At 38.0% G+C, this 17,582-nt stretch overlaps 1 protein-coding gene across 21 annotated transcripts in view; it reads left to right on the top strand.

Annotated features, from left to right (window-relative positions):
- The window catches only part of LOC122556528 (teneurin-2-like), a 2,772,576-nt gene that overhangs the window by 2,634,317 nt on the left and 120,677 nt on the right, over positions 1–17,582 (top strand). For 17 of the 21 annotated variants that reach the window (XM_087995212.1, XM_087995211.1, XM_087995218.1 and 14 more), the window contains 2 exons: positions 8,078–8,179; positions 16,677–16,709. In XM_087995212.1, coding sequence (XP_087851338.1) covers positions 8,078–8,179; positions 16,677–16,709 — 135 coding nt within the window. The remainder of the gene's footprint in view (positions 1–8,077; positions 8,180–16,676; positions 16,710–17,582) is intronic. The other 4 variants (XM_087995221.1, XM_087995223.1, XM_087995222.1 and 1 more) reach the window with 1 other exon arrangement.

Raw genomic sequence — 17,582 nt, forward strand, 5'->3', positions numbered from 1 at the left:
GGCCTTTAGATTATAAATTCATTGATATTATTGACATTCTACCCATCTCCACCCAAATTCAGTAGATTGCTTGATCCTCTCAGAAGAAAATTAAGAAATAACAACATTGTTGTGGGGCTGGAGTTACATATAAGTTTGGGCGAGGAGCAACAGCAGATCCTCTTTATAAAAACACGTTGCCAAATCCATTAAGTTTCCACAACAATAGAAAGCACCATGGTCACTTTTTTATTGACAGCAGAACTTGTTTGGATTACTTTTCACTGAATTCAAATTCCTAAACTGCTATAATGGGGATTTGAACTCAATTTTGTGGGTTACTAACTCTACAACATTCCTGTTATTAGATTAGATTCCCTACAGTTTGGAAACAGGCCCTTTGGTCCAATAAGTCCACACTGACCCTCCAAAGAGCAATCCACCCAGACTCATTCCCCTAATACTACGGGCAATTTAGCGTGGCCAAATCACCTAACCTGCACATCTTCGGACTGTGAGAGGAAACCGGAGCACCCAGAGAGAATGTGCAAACTCCACACAAACAGTTGCCCAAGACGGGAATTGAACCCAGGTCCCTGGTGCTGTGAGGCAGCAGTGCTAACCACTGAGCCACTGTGCCGCCCTGTTATTGATTTGAGATTTACACAGTCAAGAGTCACTTCGGAAAAAGGTGAGCTTTGTTCAGAAAAGTTGTGTAAACATCTTTAACACTGGAAAAGATACATAAGTACCATTCAAAGTTAGAAGAATTAGTTTAAAGTGATTGTTAGCTCACATTTACAAGGGATAAAACGTTTAAAAAATAGAATTTAGCAATTGTTTAGATTTGGATAATATATAAGGACAGTTTAAAGAATTGAAATAAAGTGATTTTGAATTCCTAACTAAAACATAATATAATGGTAGAAAGTATTTTAACTTGGTTCACTCATTTAGTAACATGGTGAAGAAAGGAATTTAAAATAAGTATATTCATCATTCATGAGATAACCTTGCTGATGGTAATTTCTACCCAATGGTAATTAATCTAAAGCAGAACCACGAGGACCAGTGAAATAATGTTCACTGAGGGCATGTGATGAATAAAAGTGGAGATTGAAATCATCAAGAGAGAATGGAGAACGTTGGGTGAGAAGTTGAGGTCACTGCTATAAAGGAAAAACTGAGTGAAAGAGGAAAAAAAAAGCTTTGGCTAATGGAAAAGGAGACAGAACATAAGCCATTAATTCCAGCCCAGTAGAACAATTTGAGAAAAATCCAGATAACTATAAGTTAGTTTCTGTAACCACCATGGTCCAATGTGTGTTTTGTCATATGCTATACTTCTGGCATCTGGGTTTTTAAAAAATAAGCACAGCAGTTACTTTTTTGTTGTCATACTTAACGATTTTGACGTTTTTTTCTTGTTGCTTCGAGGTGAGATCAATGGCAGGTTAATAACATTGGTGCTCTGTAATCTATCAGGGTCAGTGTCCTTGGGAGCCTGTTTTTTGACTGAGAGTCACACCTTTCACATCAGGGAGTTCTGTCATGTGAAATGGAGAACAGTAGAGAGGAAGGGGTGTCAGCAAAGGTAGACTGCAGTAATGAGAAAAATAGATAAGGATCTGTACAGAACTTCTCATGACCATCGTTCCCAAGAGGATAGAGGCCAGGCAAAATGCACACTGATATTTAATTTTGACTGATTTGTCTGGTCAGGTACTGCCTGCTTTATGTGAAAGCACTAAATAATGTGTTCCTGGTGCCAGAAGAGTAACTGAGGAATTGTCAGCTGGTCAACAGAGTGGAGCTTGGATATGTATGTTGCATGCATGTGCAAATTTGTTAAATTGCAGGCATTCATTTCTGTGAACCTATGCCTGTGCTATCATATATCAATTATACTTAAGAGTGCTATACAGCCATTGTAAAATCAACACATTTTAATGCAAGACTGGTGTTGAGTGTTTATAAGCAGTTTATTTAATTCATCAGCTCCGTGATTGTGTCATAGCTCATAACTCCATCTAGCCTGCTCCTTTAAATAAATATATTTGCTGTAATATGTTGAAGAAGAGAAAAGAAGAAGAAACTTGTTAATTATAAGCCTGTTAGATTAATGTCAGTTGTTGGTTCACTCTTAGAATACATAATTTGAGATCAAATTAGTGAGCATTTACAGATGCATGGGATAATCAAGGACAGCAAGTCATGTTTGACAACGCTAATAGAGTTTTTCAAAGAAATGACTGATTGTATAGATAATATGGTCCTCAAACATCATTTTGACATTCAAGGATGAGGGGTGGGGAAGGGAGTGGGGCAAGTTGTTAACATCTTCCATGCTTTGACTGAATTTCATACAAATTACCAAAGGTATAAAGACATAGCAGATTTGTATTATAATCCCACTTTAAAAACATGTCATGCCAAACTAGCCAGTTGATTACAGAACTGGCTCAAAGGTAGAAGACAGATGGTGGTGGTGGATGTTGCTTTTCAGACTGGTGGCCTGTGACCAGTGGTGTGCCACAGGATCGGTGCTGGGTCCACTGCTTTTCATCATTTATATAAATGATTTGGATGTGAACATAAGAGGTATAGTTAGTAAATTTGCAGATGACACCAAAATTAGAGGTGTAATGGACTGTGAAGAAGGTTACCTCAGGTTACAATGGGATATTGATCAGATGGGCCAATGGGCTGAGAAGTAGCAGATTAAGTTTAATTTAGATAATGCAAAGTGCTGCATTTTGGGAAAGCAAATCTTAGCAGGATTTATACACTTCATGGTAAGTTCCTAGGGAGTGTTGCTCAACAAAGAGACCTTGGAGTGCAGATTCACAGCTCCTTGAATGTAGAGTTGCAGGTAGATTGGATAGTGAAGAAGCTGTTTGGTATGCTTTCCTTTATTGGTCAGAATATTGAGTATAGAAGTTAAGAGGTCATGTTGCGGCTGTAAGGACGTTGGTTAGGCCACTTTTGGAATATTGTGTGCAATTCTGGACTCCTTCCTATTGGAAAGATGTTTTAAAACTTGAGCGGGATCAGAAAAGATTTACAAGGATGTTGCCAGATTTAGAGCTTTAGGGAGAGGCTGAATAGGCTAGGGCTGTTTTCACTGGAGCATCAGAGGCTGAGGGGTGACCTTATAGAGGTTTATAAAATTATGAGGGGCATGGATGGAATAAATAGACAAAGTATTTTCCCTGGAGTGGGGGAGACCAGAACTAGAGAGCATAGGTTTAGGGTGAGAGGGGAAAGATATAAAAGAGACCTAAGGGGCAACATTTTTCACTCAGAGGGTGGTGCATGCATAGAATGAGCTGCCAGAGGAAGTGGTGGAGGCTGACACAATTGCAACATTTAAAGGCATCTGGATGGGTATATGAATATGAAGTGTTTGGAGGGATATGGGGCAAGTTTTGACAACTGGGACTAGATTAGGTTAGGATATCTGTTCGATATAGATGAGTTGGAGCAAAGGGTCTGTTTCCATGCTGTACATCTCTATGACTCTATGACACTGATTTCAAGTTGCATACAACAAAAGGAAGGATTTCATGATACATGGTGGTACTGGAGATATTTCTGACGCAGAGTTGCTTTCATTTTCAATCCTGTTGAACTTCACAAGGTCCATCAACTCCTCTCATTCAGGTCTCAGGTCTATGTTCTGACCTAGACAATTCACTCAGAATGTTAAAAATCACACAACACCAGGTTACAGTCCAACACGTTTAAATGGAAGCACTAGCTTTCAGAGCGCCGCTCCTTCATCAGGTGGTTGTGATATCCACCTGATGAAGGAGCAGTGCTACGAAAGCTAGTGCTTCCAGTTAAACCTGTTGGACTATAACCTGGTGTTGTGTGATTTTTAACTTTGTACAGCCCAGTCCAATACCGGCATCTCCAAATCATGACATTCAGAATGTGATTCAAAATGTGATTCAGTTTTGCCACCATGTCTTTATGGGTAGAATTTAATAAGTATCAGTGTAGCTCAAATACTGTTAAAGATTTCATAAGCTGACAGTACTATCACACAGTCAAATACCGTCAGGTAGCAATTGCTTTTTGACTGCAGATATCTGCCATCTGAGGAAGGCACTTTAATGTAATGGATATTACAAAACCACCAGATTTACATGACAGCAGAGTAACTGAGCGAGAAGGCAATTGCAAAGCATAAAATATTTTCAGATCTTCAAATATGGGCATTCATTACTAGTCATTAGATATTCAGAAAGGATGCATTGGTTAAACTACTCTGTATTTCATGTTAACTCTGCCAAAAAGACAATAAGGAATAGGATTTATTGTGTGACAGCCAACTGAGTCAAAACCAAATTATCTTCTGACCTTTAAGGTTATTGCTACTTGTGTTTTTTTTAAATAAATACATTTATCTTCAAAACATTATTTGCTAATATGTTAGCCCCCAGAAGACACTTAAAGACAAGAAAATGATATGAATTGGAAATTAAAAGTGTGCTTAATGTTTTAACGCTGTTTGTTTATCTTAAGAGTGAATTGCTGGTTGTTGTAATATTTCTTTAAGGGGATAAATCTGAAACTGCTGTCCATAGCCATCCACCATGAGGCTAGATGTGATGTCCAATTCCATGTACTCTGGTGACAGAAGACAGTAGTTGTTTTACTGATCAAACATGTTCTACGTAGCCACCAAGTTAACATTGTATCTACTTTGTCCTATCTGCAAATATTGAACCCACATTCTTGTTCTAACGATACTTTTTGGATAAATTGTATGCTTGAGCTGAACAAAAGATTGCAGCAACAGTTATCAATTTCAGAATTCCTTTTGAATAACTCAGTATTCCAAATTGAACACAGATGATTGTTCCTTGCCATACCAGGGTCAAAAATCCTGAATACATCAACAAATGTCCTTGTAGACACCTGCAAAATTACAGCTATTCATGAAGAATGTCAGTCACTGCCATTTTGTGACAATTAGGGATGGGAAATAAATGTGTTCTTTCCACACATCATGCAAACCAGCTGAAGAAAGGAAAATGTGATCTACCTGCAGGATTAATTAGCTCATTGAAGGCTGGTGCATTTACAAGAAATTTTCTTTGACACTCATGAGTCATCATGGTGCATCAGAAGTGCAATGTATTATCATATATTGAGGCAATGTACATTTCTCCCCATTATGCCACTAGACTTATAATCCAGAAGCCAAGGCTAATGTTCTGGGGACACGGATTTGGATCCCACCATTACAGAAGGTGAATCTAAATTCATTAAAATAATCTTGAACTTCAAAAGAAAATTGCCAAATTGAGACCATGTAACCACAACTGGTTGTTGAAAAAATTATCTAGTTCACCAATGTCCTTTCGTGATGGGAGTCTGCCATCCTTACCTGGTCTGGCCGACATGTGACTCCAGATGAATAACAGTATGGTTGGTTATGTGAACAGTTAGGGATGGGCAGTAAATGCTGGCCTAGTCAGCGATGGCCACATCCCGTGAATGAGTCTAAAACATAATTGAACAGCGATCGTTTAGAATGGGTCTTTTGCTCATTCTTGAAAGTCAACAAAACAATGCAAGAAGTACTGAATTAATGTAGGTGACAGTGGAGAGGTGTTTGGTTGTGTTGCAAGGAGATAGTGTTGGGTGGTAGGGTAGTGATGGTGACCACTTAGAAGTACATTGGCAAATATGCAATGGCACATTGCAGTTATGATGTTCCAGCACTATATTTAACTGACAAATGTTAAAGAAACTTTTCTTGTAGGTGCAGCAATCTTTAATGAGCTAATTAACCCTGCAGGTAGATCATGTTTTCCTTTCTTCAACTGGCTTGTAGGATGTGTGGAAAGGACACATTTATAGCATATCCCTTGTTGTCATGAAATGGTAGTGACTGACTTTCTTCACAAACTATTGTAATTTCACTGGTAATGATACTCCCACAGAGGCATTTGTTCATGTATTCAGGATTTTTGACTCAGAGATGAGAAAAGAACAGTGATCTATGTTGAAGATATACAGAAATGTGTCTCGGTCGGCAAGCATAGCTCTGGGGCGTGGGTGAGCATATATTGATATGAAAAGAGTATACAATTCACGCTATGTTTTATTCTGTTTCTTTTTTGTTATATTAAAATGCCAGCTTTGAAATTTTGTGTTTGGTCAGGTCAGATTGGTTATTTGGGAAACCAGAAAGCTAACCTTTAGAATTTCCCTTGAGGGGTTGGGCTCAGGTCTGGGGCAAGGCAAAGCTTCCATCTGCTGCATGGATGTGCCAAGGTCATGGTGTAGACCTTTCTCAGCACAAATTAAGGAGTCACTTTCATGAGAATAAGGAATATTGTTGCAACAGCCTGCTGCAACTTAAACAGGGCTGTTTTGCTAGTTGAAGATCATGAGAGATTTTCAAATGTACATTGTACTGTCCTTACCCCTACTAGGATAAAACATTGATGTGGAGGTGCCAATGTTGGACTGGGGTGAACAAGGTCAGACGTCACATGACACCAGGTTATAATTCAGCAGGTTTATTTGAAATCACAAGCTTTCAGAGCGCTGTTCCTTTATCAGGTGAAGTGAAGAAAAGTGCATAGACACAGGATTTATAGTCAGAGAGATCATAAGATCAAACATATGGTGTGATGGAGTGTTGATAGGCTGAATAATAAATCTCTGCAGGTGATCAAAAGTGTCAGACAGTGTGAGTAAAATGTCAACAGCTGAATAGCAAGTGAAGGGATGACCTATAATCCGATTAATTGAGGCAGAGAAATAATTACAAAAATGTTTAAAATAAGGTAGTGCTGGAGACAAACCAAACGGTTGCAATAGCATGACAGGTATAAGAATTGCATGCTAAAGGTCTAACCAAAGTAACAAGTAATCCAAAACTGTACAAACTAATTAAGGTAGAGAGATCATAACAGATTATCAAGGTGATGGTGTCAAAACAGGACAGTAAAGAAGATAAAACACAGTCAAGCCAATGTATCTGTTTGACCCAAGCAGCTGTCTCTCTCTCTTACATTAGAATTTGGAAATCCAGAAGCAATATGAAGGAGACCCTACATAACCAGATTATATCCCAAATCCATCTCCCACCCTGTTGCCTTTCTGAAAAAAAATGTCAGTGTTCTCAAATGAAACATTTCATTTTACTTTACACTTTCTTTTCAAGGCAGTATTTCAGAGAGGGCTTCAGAGTTTTTAGTTGTAATTTCTAATCCCATCCATGGAACCAGATGGTGAAAAGTCACTTAATTTGCAGAAAACAGGAGCAAAGACAAGGAAAATAGAAGTAGAAAGAAATTGATTTGGGAACTGATTTGAGTCACATGACAGATCAGCATTCAACCTTACACCTCTAGACTCTGGCTTTACGGTCTGCCATAATTCTGTGCTAATTGCTAAGTATCTCACGGAGAATGGAATTGAAGATTAGAAAGATAAACATAAGAAATGATCAAATACTGTTTCCAATATGATAATGCACGTACTGCTGAGATCACAGAAATATCATCTGTGGAAGGTTGCTGATTAAGACTGAATAATGTATATTCTAACATTAACAAGATATTCTGTACTTTCACTCAATTACCTTGGAGGCTCAGGGAGAAATTTTGCAGAACATTAAGAGATTAGGTCATTTGGATGAAGGGCAAATTGCACATGGTCAGTGGAGGCAACTGAATTGTGAGTTAAATAACCTTCGCTTTTCCAATAATTTCTTGTATTCGTAACATTTTCATTCCAATGGTACAAAGTTAAAGAGGCTGAGAATGTCATTTTGGTATATTGGCGAATGCTGTCTTTCAGCTGAGTTTGTTAAGGTGAATGAAGGGGATTGGTAACTCTTGATCTACTTCATGTTGACCAGTCAGGAGTTGAAATTCATGATACAATATGAAAGGTTTTCCATTCTCCAACACCTACAGCTATAACCTTGATAAATCTAATACATGATTTACTTCAAAACAAGAGATGAAAACTAAAATAATCCAGGCACTATTTCAGTAGCAATACTCAGTTATTAAATATGCACAATTATATAGAAGCTAATTACTAACCATGCCTATGACATTGTCAGATTCTGTGCAGGAGTGTCCTCACAATTGCCATGGCAATGGAGAGTGTGTGTCGGGCGTTTGTCACTGCTTCCCAGGATTCCATGGGGCTGACTGTGCAAAAGGTAATATTTGATGTCTTGTTTATAACCAAAGATGAGTCTTGTCAATTTCTATTGCAAATATGATAACATTCTCCATGGATACCAACAAATGGGAACTACATTCTAGATATAACATTAGGAATTGCAATTACTTATGCTGTATTTTGTTCTTAGTAATTTGCTACTGGAACAGTGTGAAGTTAGTAGTCACCTATTTCTGGCAGACCTATTGGTGAAGGAAAGCTCTGGAAAAGGTCCAGCCTATATGATTACTGTCTGTTCTAGTGGCCTGTTCAGAGATGAACAGCTCTTCTTATCAAGGTGGGTTTGTAGAAAGTTGCTTATAATTCAGAGGCAAATAGTGAAGCTTTCAAAAAATGTTTGTTGAATGGTCCTAATTGAAATTAAATGAGCAATCCCACTTGCAGGCACCATAAAAATGTGGAGAAGAAAACATTTTTATTAAGAGTTGGGTTAATGTGATCAACTTTGTGTCAAAGGAGCTTCACATTTTGTATAACCCACACTGTACATCATCTGGGAATGTTTGATTTTTGTTGCAAAATAGAAAAGGCAACCATGCCTCAAAATGTTTTTTCATCTTAATGAGTACAGCAAAACATCTTCAAGAGAAAACCATCAGAACCAATTCCTCCCAATTCAGTGGGATAAGGGATTATTCATTTTGAACTTTAAACTAGCAAACTGTGGAGAGTTCCTGCTGTTCAAGCGCAGTCAATTTGAAGCTGGTAGGATAGCAAGGCATGGAAACAAAATGTTGCATAGATGTAGGCTCGGAATTTCACCTTGGGCTTGCAAAATTGCAGTTTCAAAAATACACACCAACTCGTGTCCAGCTTTGCCCAGAATTTTTGTTTCTTCGTACAACGGCAACGTGCAGCTTATGGACAATTGCATGTGGCCTTGGAGTGGGGGTACAGGGCAGGTTCTTCATGGTTCTTGAAGACTCCAAATATTGCTGTTTTGGCTCCTAAACCTCACTTCTTTACTTTCTCCATAATCCTTCATAAACCCTACTAACCCAGCACCTCTTACATCATATATGCCTTCTCATCCTCCATTGGCCTATCAAAGATCTATTGAACTCAGATTTGAATAAATTCAATGGCCCTGCATCACTGCTTCCTGGAGAAGAGAATTCCAAATACAAACTAGCTTCTAAGAAAAGTTTTTCCTCCTTTTTGAAAGGCTGGGGATCTCAATATACTGTGCCTCCTAGTTCTAGTCTCCCATAGAAGTGGAATATTCTCCCAGTAACATCCTATTAAGTCCCCTCAGGATCTTACATGTTACAATAAGATCACTTCTCATTCTTCGAAACTCCAATGGATATAGACTTTCTTTTTCAACCCTTCTTCATAAAACAGCCCACCATCCCAGGTAAGGGTTGACTGTACATTCTCTCTAAATTTCCTGTAATGCACTTTTGTTGGTTTTTTTTTAAATCGGTAGACCCAAACTGAGTACAATACTCCAAATGTGGTCTCACCAAGACCCTGTACAATTGAAGTAAAACCTCTCTACATTTATACTCAATTCATTTTGCATTCTGTCTGCCTTGCTAATCACATTAATTCTGTTTCTCTCTCCACAGGTGCTGCCAGACCTACTGAGTTTCTCCAGCAATTTCTGACTGCTTGGAGAATGTTCTTAACAGCACCTCTGCTATTATGGGCCTATTCCTTCTGCATGAGTTTGCTCCCCTCTCTCTCACTTTCTAGTGATTATAAATATCAAGCCAGCAAACACATTAGCAATTATCTCTCAGACGGTTTGCTTTACATTTAGATGAAATCATATAATCCCTATTACATGAAGCAGGCCATTTGGCCCATCGAGTCCACACCACCCCTCAGAAGAGCATCCCACCTTGACGCAATCCCCTAACCCATCCCTGTAACGCTGTATTTCCCATGACTCTAGGACAATTTAGCATGGCCAATCCACCCAACCTGCACATCTTTGGACTGTGGGAGAAAACTGGAGCACCCAAAGAAAACCCACACAGACACAGCGAGAATGTGCAAAATCTACACAGACAGTTGTCAGAGGCTGGAATTGAACCCAGGTCCCTAGTGCTATGAGGCAGTAGTGCTGACTATTGAGCCACTGGACTGCCCTAAATTACATTTCTGCTTATAGATATTTCTTTAAACTCAATTTTCAAAATTACTTTCTAAACTTTTGGGGGAAAGAAAACAGATCAGATCTTTACAGAATGAGAAAACTAAAATTAATTGTCCACTTTAGAACTGAAGTTCTCCAATAATAATACATGATAAAGTTTCATACCAGCGTAATCAGCAAACCTGGTGACTATACATTTAGGCCATTCATCCACATGTTTGATATAGGATTGTGAACAGTTTAGTCACCATGAATGATTCTTGTGGCTCTCAAATTAAAGCTTGCCAACCTAAACAAACTGATTTGAGGGACTACTGGCTCCTTCCTGTTAACTAACTAATCTTTTCTCCATGTGAATCTGTTATCCCTTACACAACATGGTCTTTTTTTAAATGGGATGTGTATCACTAGCTGGCCCAGCATTTAGCACCCACAGAGCAGTTAAGAATCAACCACATTAATACAGGTCTAGAGTCATAGGATAATGGTTATCTTCCCTGAAGGATGTTTGTGAACCAGACAGGCTTTTCCCTGACAATCAGCAATGGTCACTATTTGATATTTAATTCCATATTTTTATTGAATTCAAACTGCATCATCTCCCATAGCAGGATTTGAACCTAAGTCACTCAATCATTATTCAATTTTACTCGATCAACAGTCTAATAATAATACCACTAGGCCATCACCTCCTCCTGAGTGCATTGCATGTAGTAAGCTATGAGCTTGCGCCTTATCAAGTGTCTTTTGAAAATTCAGGTACACTATGTCCACAGTCTCCTGATTTATCAATCTTGTTATCAACCTCGTCATAAAACTTTAATAAATAAGTTCATTGTAATTTCTCTTTCACAAAACCATGTTGACTCTGCCTGATTACATTAGCATTTTCTAAGTGTAACCTCTTCACTAAAGGATTCTAGACATTTCTTGATGATAGATGATACAGTAACTGGCTTTTGGTTTTCTGCTTTCTGTCTTGATCCTTTTGTGAATAAATTGTTACACTTGCTATCTTCCAATCTTCTTGACTGTTATAGACGCTAAGGAATTTTGGAAGACAATCTCTTAGCCCTGATTTTAAGATCCTGGGATGAAGGTCATTAGATCCTGGGGACTTGTTCATCTAATAATTTTCCCTGCACCTTTTCTGTGGTGAAGAAGGTAGTTTTAAGTTCCTCCCTCCCTTTCATCCTTTGAGAACATTTTCTCAATAAATGCTGTGAAAACAGACCATAAATTTACCTGTTCAGTGCCTCTGTCATTTCTTTATTTTTTTACCAACAATTTCCCAGACTGTCTTTCTACAGATCCAACAATAGGATTAGTTATTCTTCTCCCATTCAAAATGCCTGTAGAAACTGTTACTTTTTTTATATATTAATAACTAGCTTGATCTCATACCCAAATTGCTCTCACTCAATTAGTTTTAGTTATTTTTTCCTAGCTTTTAAATCTGTCCAATTTTTTTTGTAATATTATCAATCTTTACAATTTGTACAGTATTTCATTCAATTGGTCCAATCCTTAACTTTCTTATTTAGCCACAGATGATTTATTCTTCTTAAAATACATTTCTTTCTCAAAGTTAATTCTTTATTCAATTATTAACTAACTCCTTAACTGTCGACCACTGTAATCCTGCTCTTAATTTTTAACCTTAGTTTCACAGTTCATGTTTTCATAACCTTATTTAAGGTTATTTCATAACCGTCTTTAAGTTTAGAATACTAGTCTTAGACCCAAATTGCTTCCCTTCAAACTGAACATGAAATTCTATCATATTATGATCACTGTTGCCTAAACACTCCTTTACCTTGAAATCATTCATTAATCCTGCCTCATTTTACATTATGAATATCTAAAATTGTCTCCTCCCTTGTTAAATTTAGAATTCACCACACTATGAAATTGTTCAAAATGTACTAATTTAACACATTTTGCAGGTTCCTTTGCCAATCTGATTTGTTCAACCTACAAGTAAGTTAGAGTTACACATACTTATTGTAGGACCCTTCTTATATGCCCCAATTGTTTATTCCTTTTGTACTGTGTTAGAGTGTAACTACTGTTCATGGCCTACCAGCAACTCCACAAGTGGCCTCATGTTTCCTATTTCTTATCTCTACTGAAACTGACACAATACCTTAGTCTTTCAAATTAAGTTAAACAAACAATCCTGTTATTGCAGATGTGATTGCTTGCGATCACACTAGAATCTGTCAGTTTTGTATTCTGTGGCCCTGCCGTGCCATCTTTATTATGTTCACCACATTTAGTTGTCTTCATGGATTTATATGTAATAAGTCTACTGCCCATATTATGCTTTTCTACTGTTAATACACTTAATTAATGCTAATAAAAATCTTGCAATTACTAATACATTACCCCAATTTTGAAAGATAAACAAGAAAGCACTCACAAGCTCATCAATTATCTGCTTGCGTGCAATGTGATACTTCGACTTTTTCAAATCTGTTCTGGAACTGATTTCTGCTATTTTCCCTGGTGTTACTTTCTACACTCTCCTCTCCTGCTGTGTTCTGCTGTCTCTCTGCAGATCATACTGCTTTCTGGTCCCAGGCCATCACCCTCTCCCAACAGATATAATTATATCTATTTGTGGTGACTCACCATATTCTCTTCCTCATGCACTCATTGATGGGCTCTCATTGCTGTCTTCCCTCACACTCCTTTGTCATCACTGCCATGTCACCCATGCCGATTCATGCACCCCCATGTATCCTGTAAATTCTCTTATTTTGTGTCCATTATATACATCCTCAACAGACATGAAATGATGTAGATGAAATAAACATGCACCAGTTACATTAAACACTCGTTCAAATCTCTGTCACTAATACTACACAAAAATGGTAGCATAAAGTTTAATCTCTTAATTGCCCATTGAATTGTGTAAGCAAACAATTATGTATCCAAGAACCATATCAAAAGCAGATTATGTCAATCAGTCCACTGGGAACCTGTGTCAACAAAGCTAAATATCCCATCAGTTTTCAGAACTCAGACAAGCATTCATATTGTTCACAGATATCAAAACATTAGCTTTCAGTTCTACACCCCGAAAGCTGGTAGAACAAATAGTGTCACAATGCCATTCCAAGTAGATTACCTGTCAATCAGGAGAGTGGAGCAGATATGCTTTATTTCACGAGCAAGACAGATTTCTTTCCAAAGTAAAAGATTCTGGGCATATAAATCTCAGTCCAAAAGTTGACAGGAGAGATTGTCAGCACATTTTCTACATTTCTGAATGCATTGTGGCACTTTTTGTAATGTTAAGAGCACTGTAAGTACATGAATACTTGCACAATGGTTGTTAATGTAGTGGCCAACTTATCTTTGCAGGACAGAGATCTATGTTTAATTTAAACGTCATTTACCTTCAAAGTACAAGTGGAAACGCATAAAATATAGACCTTATACAAAATAGTCTCTCAATTACTTCTAACAGTCTATCACTAATTGGGTGCCTAAAACTGAGCTGTACTTGTGGTCTCACCATTAGTTACCACAAATTCATCAAGTAGAACTTTTGTACAATGAGGTGGTAAGTCAAAATCGACCACCAAACAAAACAATGATATTGATTAATACTAAACATGTTCCACTCAGCCAATATGCTCCCATTGCTATTTAAAAGTTACAAATAGCAGATCAGATATGAGCACTGCAAAAAAAACTATGTTGACCAGTTTTAAAAGATAATAAATAATTGGTAATAAACAATAACTGAAAAAAATCCTGAACTTGAATTTGTGTCTTTGTATAGCTTTCACTAGTGATTACATGATAATTGCGTCCAATTGTTTTGTTCTTTTAATTCAAAATCCAATGACAAAACATTTAAAAAATGCATAAGAATCTATTTGTAGTAATCACCACTTATGGTGAGAGGGCTGATGTAATTAAATGTCAGAAACTGCATGTATAAAACATACAGCTCCTTTATTGGTTGTACAGGTCATTTTATGTTTCTCCTTTTAAACCCTAGTTAGTTGTCAGACACTCTTAGCAGCAGAATAACCAGCTCTCCACTCAGTCTTTGATCATAACATCAATATTATTCTTCTCAGCTAATTTTAATATCCATGTATTTTTGGTACATTTATTGTGGCAGATTGGGTTGAAATTTACCTTCATATTGCATCTATTGATTTGTCTTTGGAGGAAATCATCTAATAACAAGTTCAAATATACTGCCTACCTGAATAAACAAATACACAGAGCAAACTGCCAGTGAAGAAGATAATCTGCTACATCACAATGCCAGAGATCTGGGTTCAATTCCAACCTTGGACGACTGTCTGTGTGGAGTTTGCACGTTTGCACATTCTCCCCGTGTCTGTGTGGGTTTCTTCTGGGTGCTCCAATTTTCTCTCACAGTCCAATGATGTGCAGGTTAGGTGGATTGGCCATGGGAAATGCAGGGTTATGGGGTCAGGGTTTGGGTCTAGGTGGGATGCTCAACGGATGGTTGGTGTGGACTCGATGGGCCAAATGGCCTGCTTCCACACTGTAGGGATTCTATGATTCTGTGAATTCTGTAAGAAAATTGGTTTATTAAACTCTTTTAAGCAATACTAAACCTAGCTGACTGCACAATCCACCAAGGAGATATTATTGTGGTGACTTGTTCAAGAGTCAATTAATTCTCCTCACTACCAAAGATATTTTGACTTGGAGGTCTGTCAAATTAAGGGCTTAAGACCTTCCTTAATAGTGAATTTCCAAGCCTGCCAAATTAGCTAATGCTCATCAGTTATTAGTGTCTGAGTATCTTAAAAGCTTACAACTACTGTAAGTGTTGTGAATGTGACATATTTACACCAGCAATTGAAGGGGTGGTGTTAGATTCAGTCAAAATGACATTGCATGCTTTCAGTACATAGTTAAGTTTCGACAATTATGTTCTTAATTTAAGTGTAGCAATAATGGAACTAAGTCTCTTCCTTTTCTCACTATGTAAAGTATTTCAATGAGCCAAATAATTTCTCCATCATTCCCATTACATACAGAGGAAAACATTGCAATGCATCCATTGTACATCACTAGTCAACTTAGAGTCGATTTAAACAAATAGAGAATTTCTGATGATTCATCTGACTGTGATATTTTTGTATCTCTCCAAAGGCTACAAATCTACTTTATTTCAATTTTTTTTCTTGAAACTATTATAATTTTTGTACTAACTGGGTGGAATGTGAGCTTGTGTTCGCTGGACTGTTTGTCCAGATCTCACTAGTGACATAACCATCAGTGTGCCATTCTTATCTCAGTCTTGTGACTTTTATAGAAGTGCTGGAGCCCACTAAACATATTTCATAATCAAATCATACCTGGAGACATCAGGATCCTTTACAGGCCAAATTGTGGACTGGACTTCAGTTTATTGATTCAGTTTGCTTATCTATTGCAATGAATTGATTAAGTAAGCAATTAATTGGAGCAAACTTATGCTATTAAAATAGATATTTTTGTCTGCAATTCATAGACCAGAGAGCTCAATCAAGGAAATTGTTTGACAAGCATTTATCAGGATGCAATTGTCAATATTTTTGAAATAGTATTTACTAAGCTATGATAAAGAATGAAAAATGTGAAAACGACCCATGGTGTGTCCTTATCTAAGCCGCGCAGGCAGTGGGGCAGCCCAGGACACTCAGTGTCCCCAAACTAGAAAGAAGAGCAAAATGCAGCCATGGTTCAGGCTCCCAATAACTAGCTAGTAAACACTCTTGGCAAATGTGTATATGAGGATGGTAGGGACTGGATCAGGCTTGACTGCAATGCCCAAATCCACCCACCCATCCACCCACCCCCTCCCCTCCGTTTTTCCCACACCTTAGTAGCCAACCAGCAACCACTGCCTCGGTCCACACATGGTTAATTGCGTGAGCATCCGAAAGGCTGCCATTGCCCCGAGCACCATGGTTCTGAAGACCACGCTAGCATATGTCATCTTCTTCAGGAAAGGAGGACAGAAAGGCGGAGAGAGTTTTTTAAAAATGTAACAGATCTGGTTAAAAAAAAGTTACGTTGTTTAGACTTCAGGAACGTCAAAAGGCCATAATGTGATACCTTGCAGCAACTGAACCCGGCAGCAGCTGGGCAAACATGGTTATCAAATGGGATGAATTTGATTTGCATAACACAATCAATAAGGACTGAAATTCCAGGTGCCTTTGTGGTTAAATTCATAAAAAGGGGAAGTTTCCACTGCCAGGTTGAGCTGTTTCCAGGTACAGATGTGTATAAAGCTTCATCTTTTCAGATATTGGTTCTCATTCTGAGTTTGCTGTTTTATTTTTGTTTTGCATTCTTGTTTGTTTATGGCTTTCTACTCAAGGACGACGACATTTTTCTAAATTTAAACACAAGGGTAGGTTTTCTTTTCTTATTATTTCCCTCCGTATTATTTATGTCACACTTTTCCCAAGTTATTTCAATCTATTTTGGGAGAACTTCCTAGCCCTCTCTCAAACTCCTACCCTTACCCACCCTAGCAAAGAGCACATGTTAAAGAGCACATTGGTACAATGGACAAGACATCAGTCAGGGAGCAGCTGTTTACTATGAGCATGCCAAAACATCAATGCTTTCTATAACTCCATTGCCCCAAAAGAACCCAAGAGCAGTACAGACATTGTGGAATAATAGAGCAATGTTGGGTAGATGTGGGACCAACCTTATGTCACAAATGACAATAATATGAGGTGACTGAGTACTAAAGTTGTAAAAACTGGAAATGCTCAGATCCTCAAAGGGTTGATATGTTAGCTCATCAGCACTGTTCCCAGGTCTGAATATGGCAGTGGTGAAGTACTTCCCCAATGATGCTCACAGACCTCCAAGATGGAGTGTGAAAGCCTTCCTGAGACCCTAGGATGCCAATATTTGTGACTGTAGCCCTGGGTAGGAAGAGGGAATTAGCATATTGATCATATAAATGGGACGTTTTCAGTCCAATGTCATGAGCTGCCTGCACTGGTCCTGTAGTTGTACCCAGTTCTTGGCATCTTACCGATCCTGTGGGTTTCAGTGGAAAAAGGTGAGTACTTTGTTCACTTGGCCACTCAGCTACCATTTTCACAAAGCCCTGATCTACTGCATCGATGTCAGATGTAAAAAGCAAAAAGCATTTATTTGACTACACTTATTTAAGAAAAGGCAGCACAAATGAAGTATTGTTGGCAGTTAAACCCACTTACAGGTGTATAAAATTATTATCCTCATCAATCACCGATAACATCTG

This window comes from Chiloscyllium plagiosum, unplaced genomic scaffold, assembly GCF_037043375.1.
Source record: "Chiloscyllium plagiosum isolate Xiang-an unplaced genomic scaffold, Cpla_swu_hap1 HiC_scaffold_16, whole genome shotgun sequence".
Taxonomy (NCBI): domain Eukaryota; kingdom Metazoa; phylum Chordata; class Chondrichthyes; order Orectolobiformes; family Hemiscylliidae; genus Chiloscyllium; species Chiloscyllium plagiosum.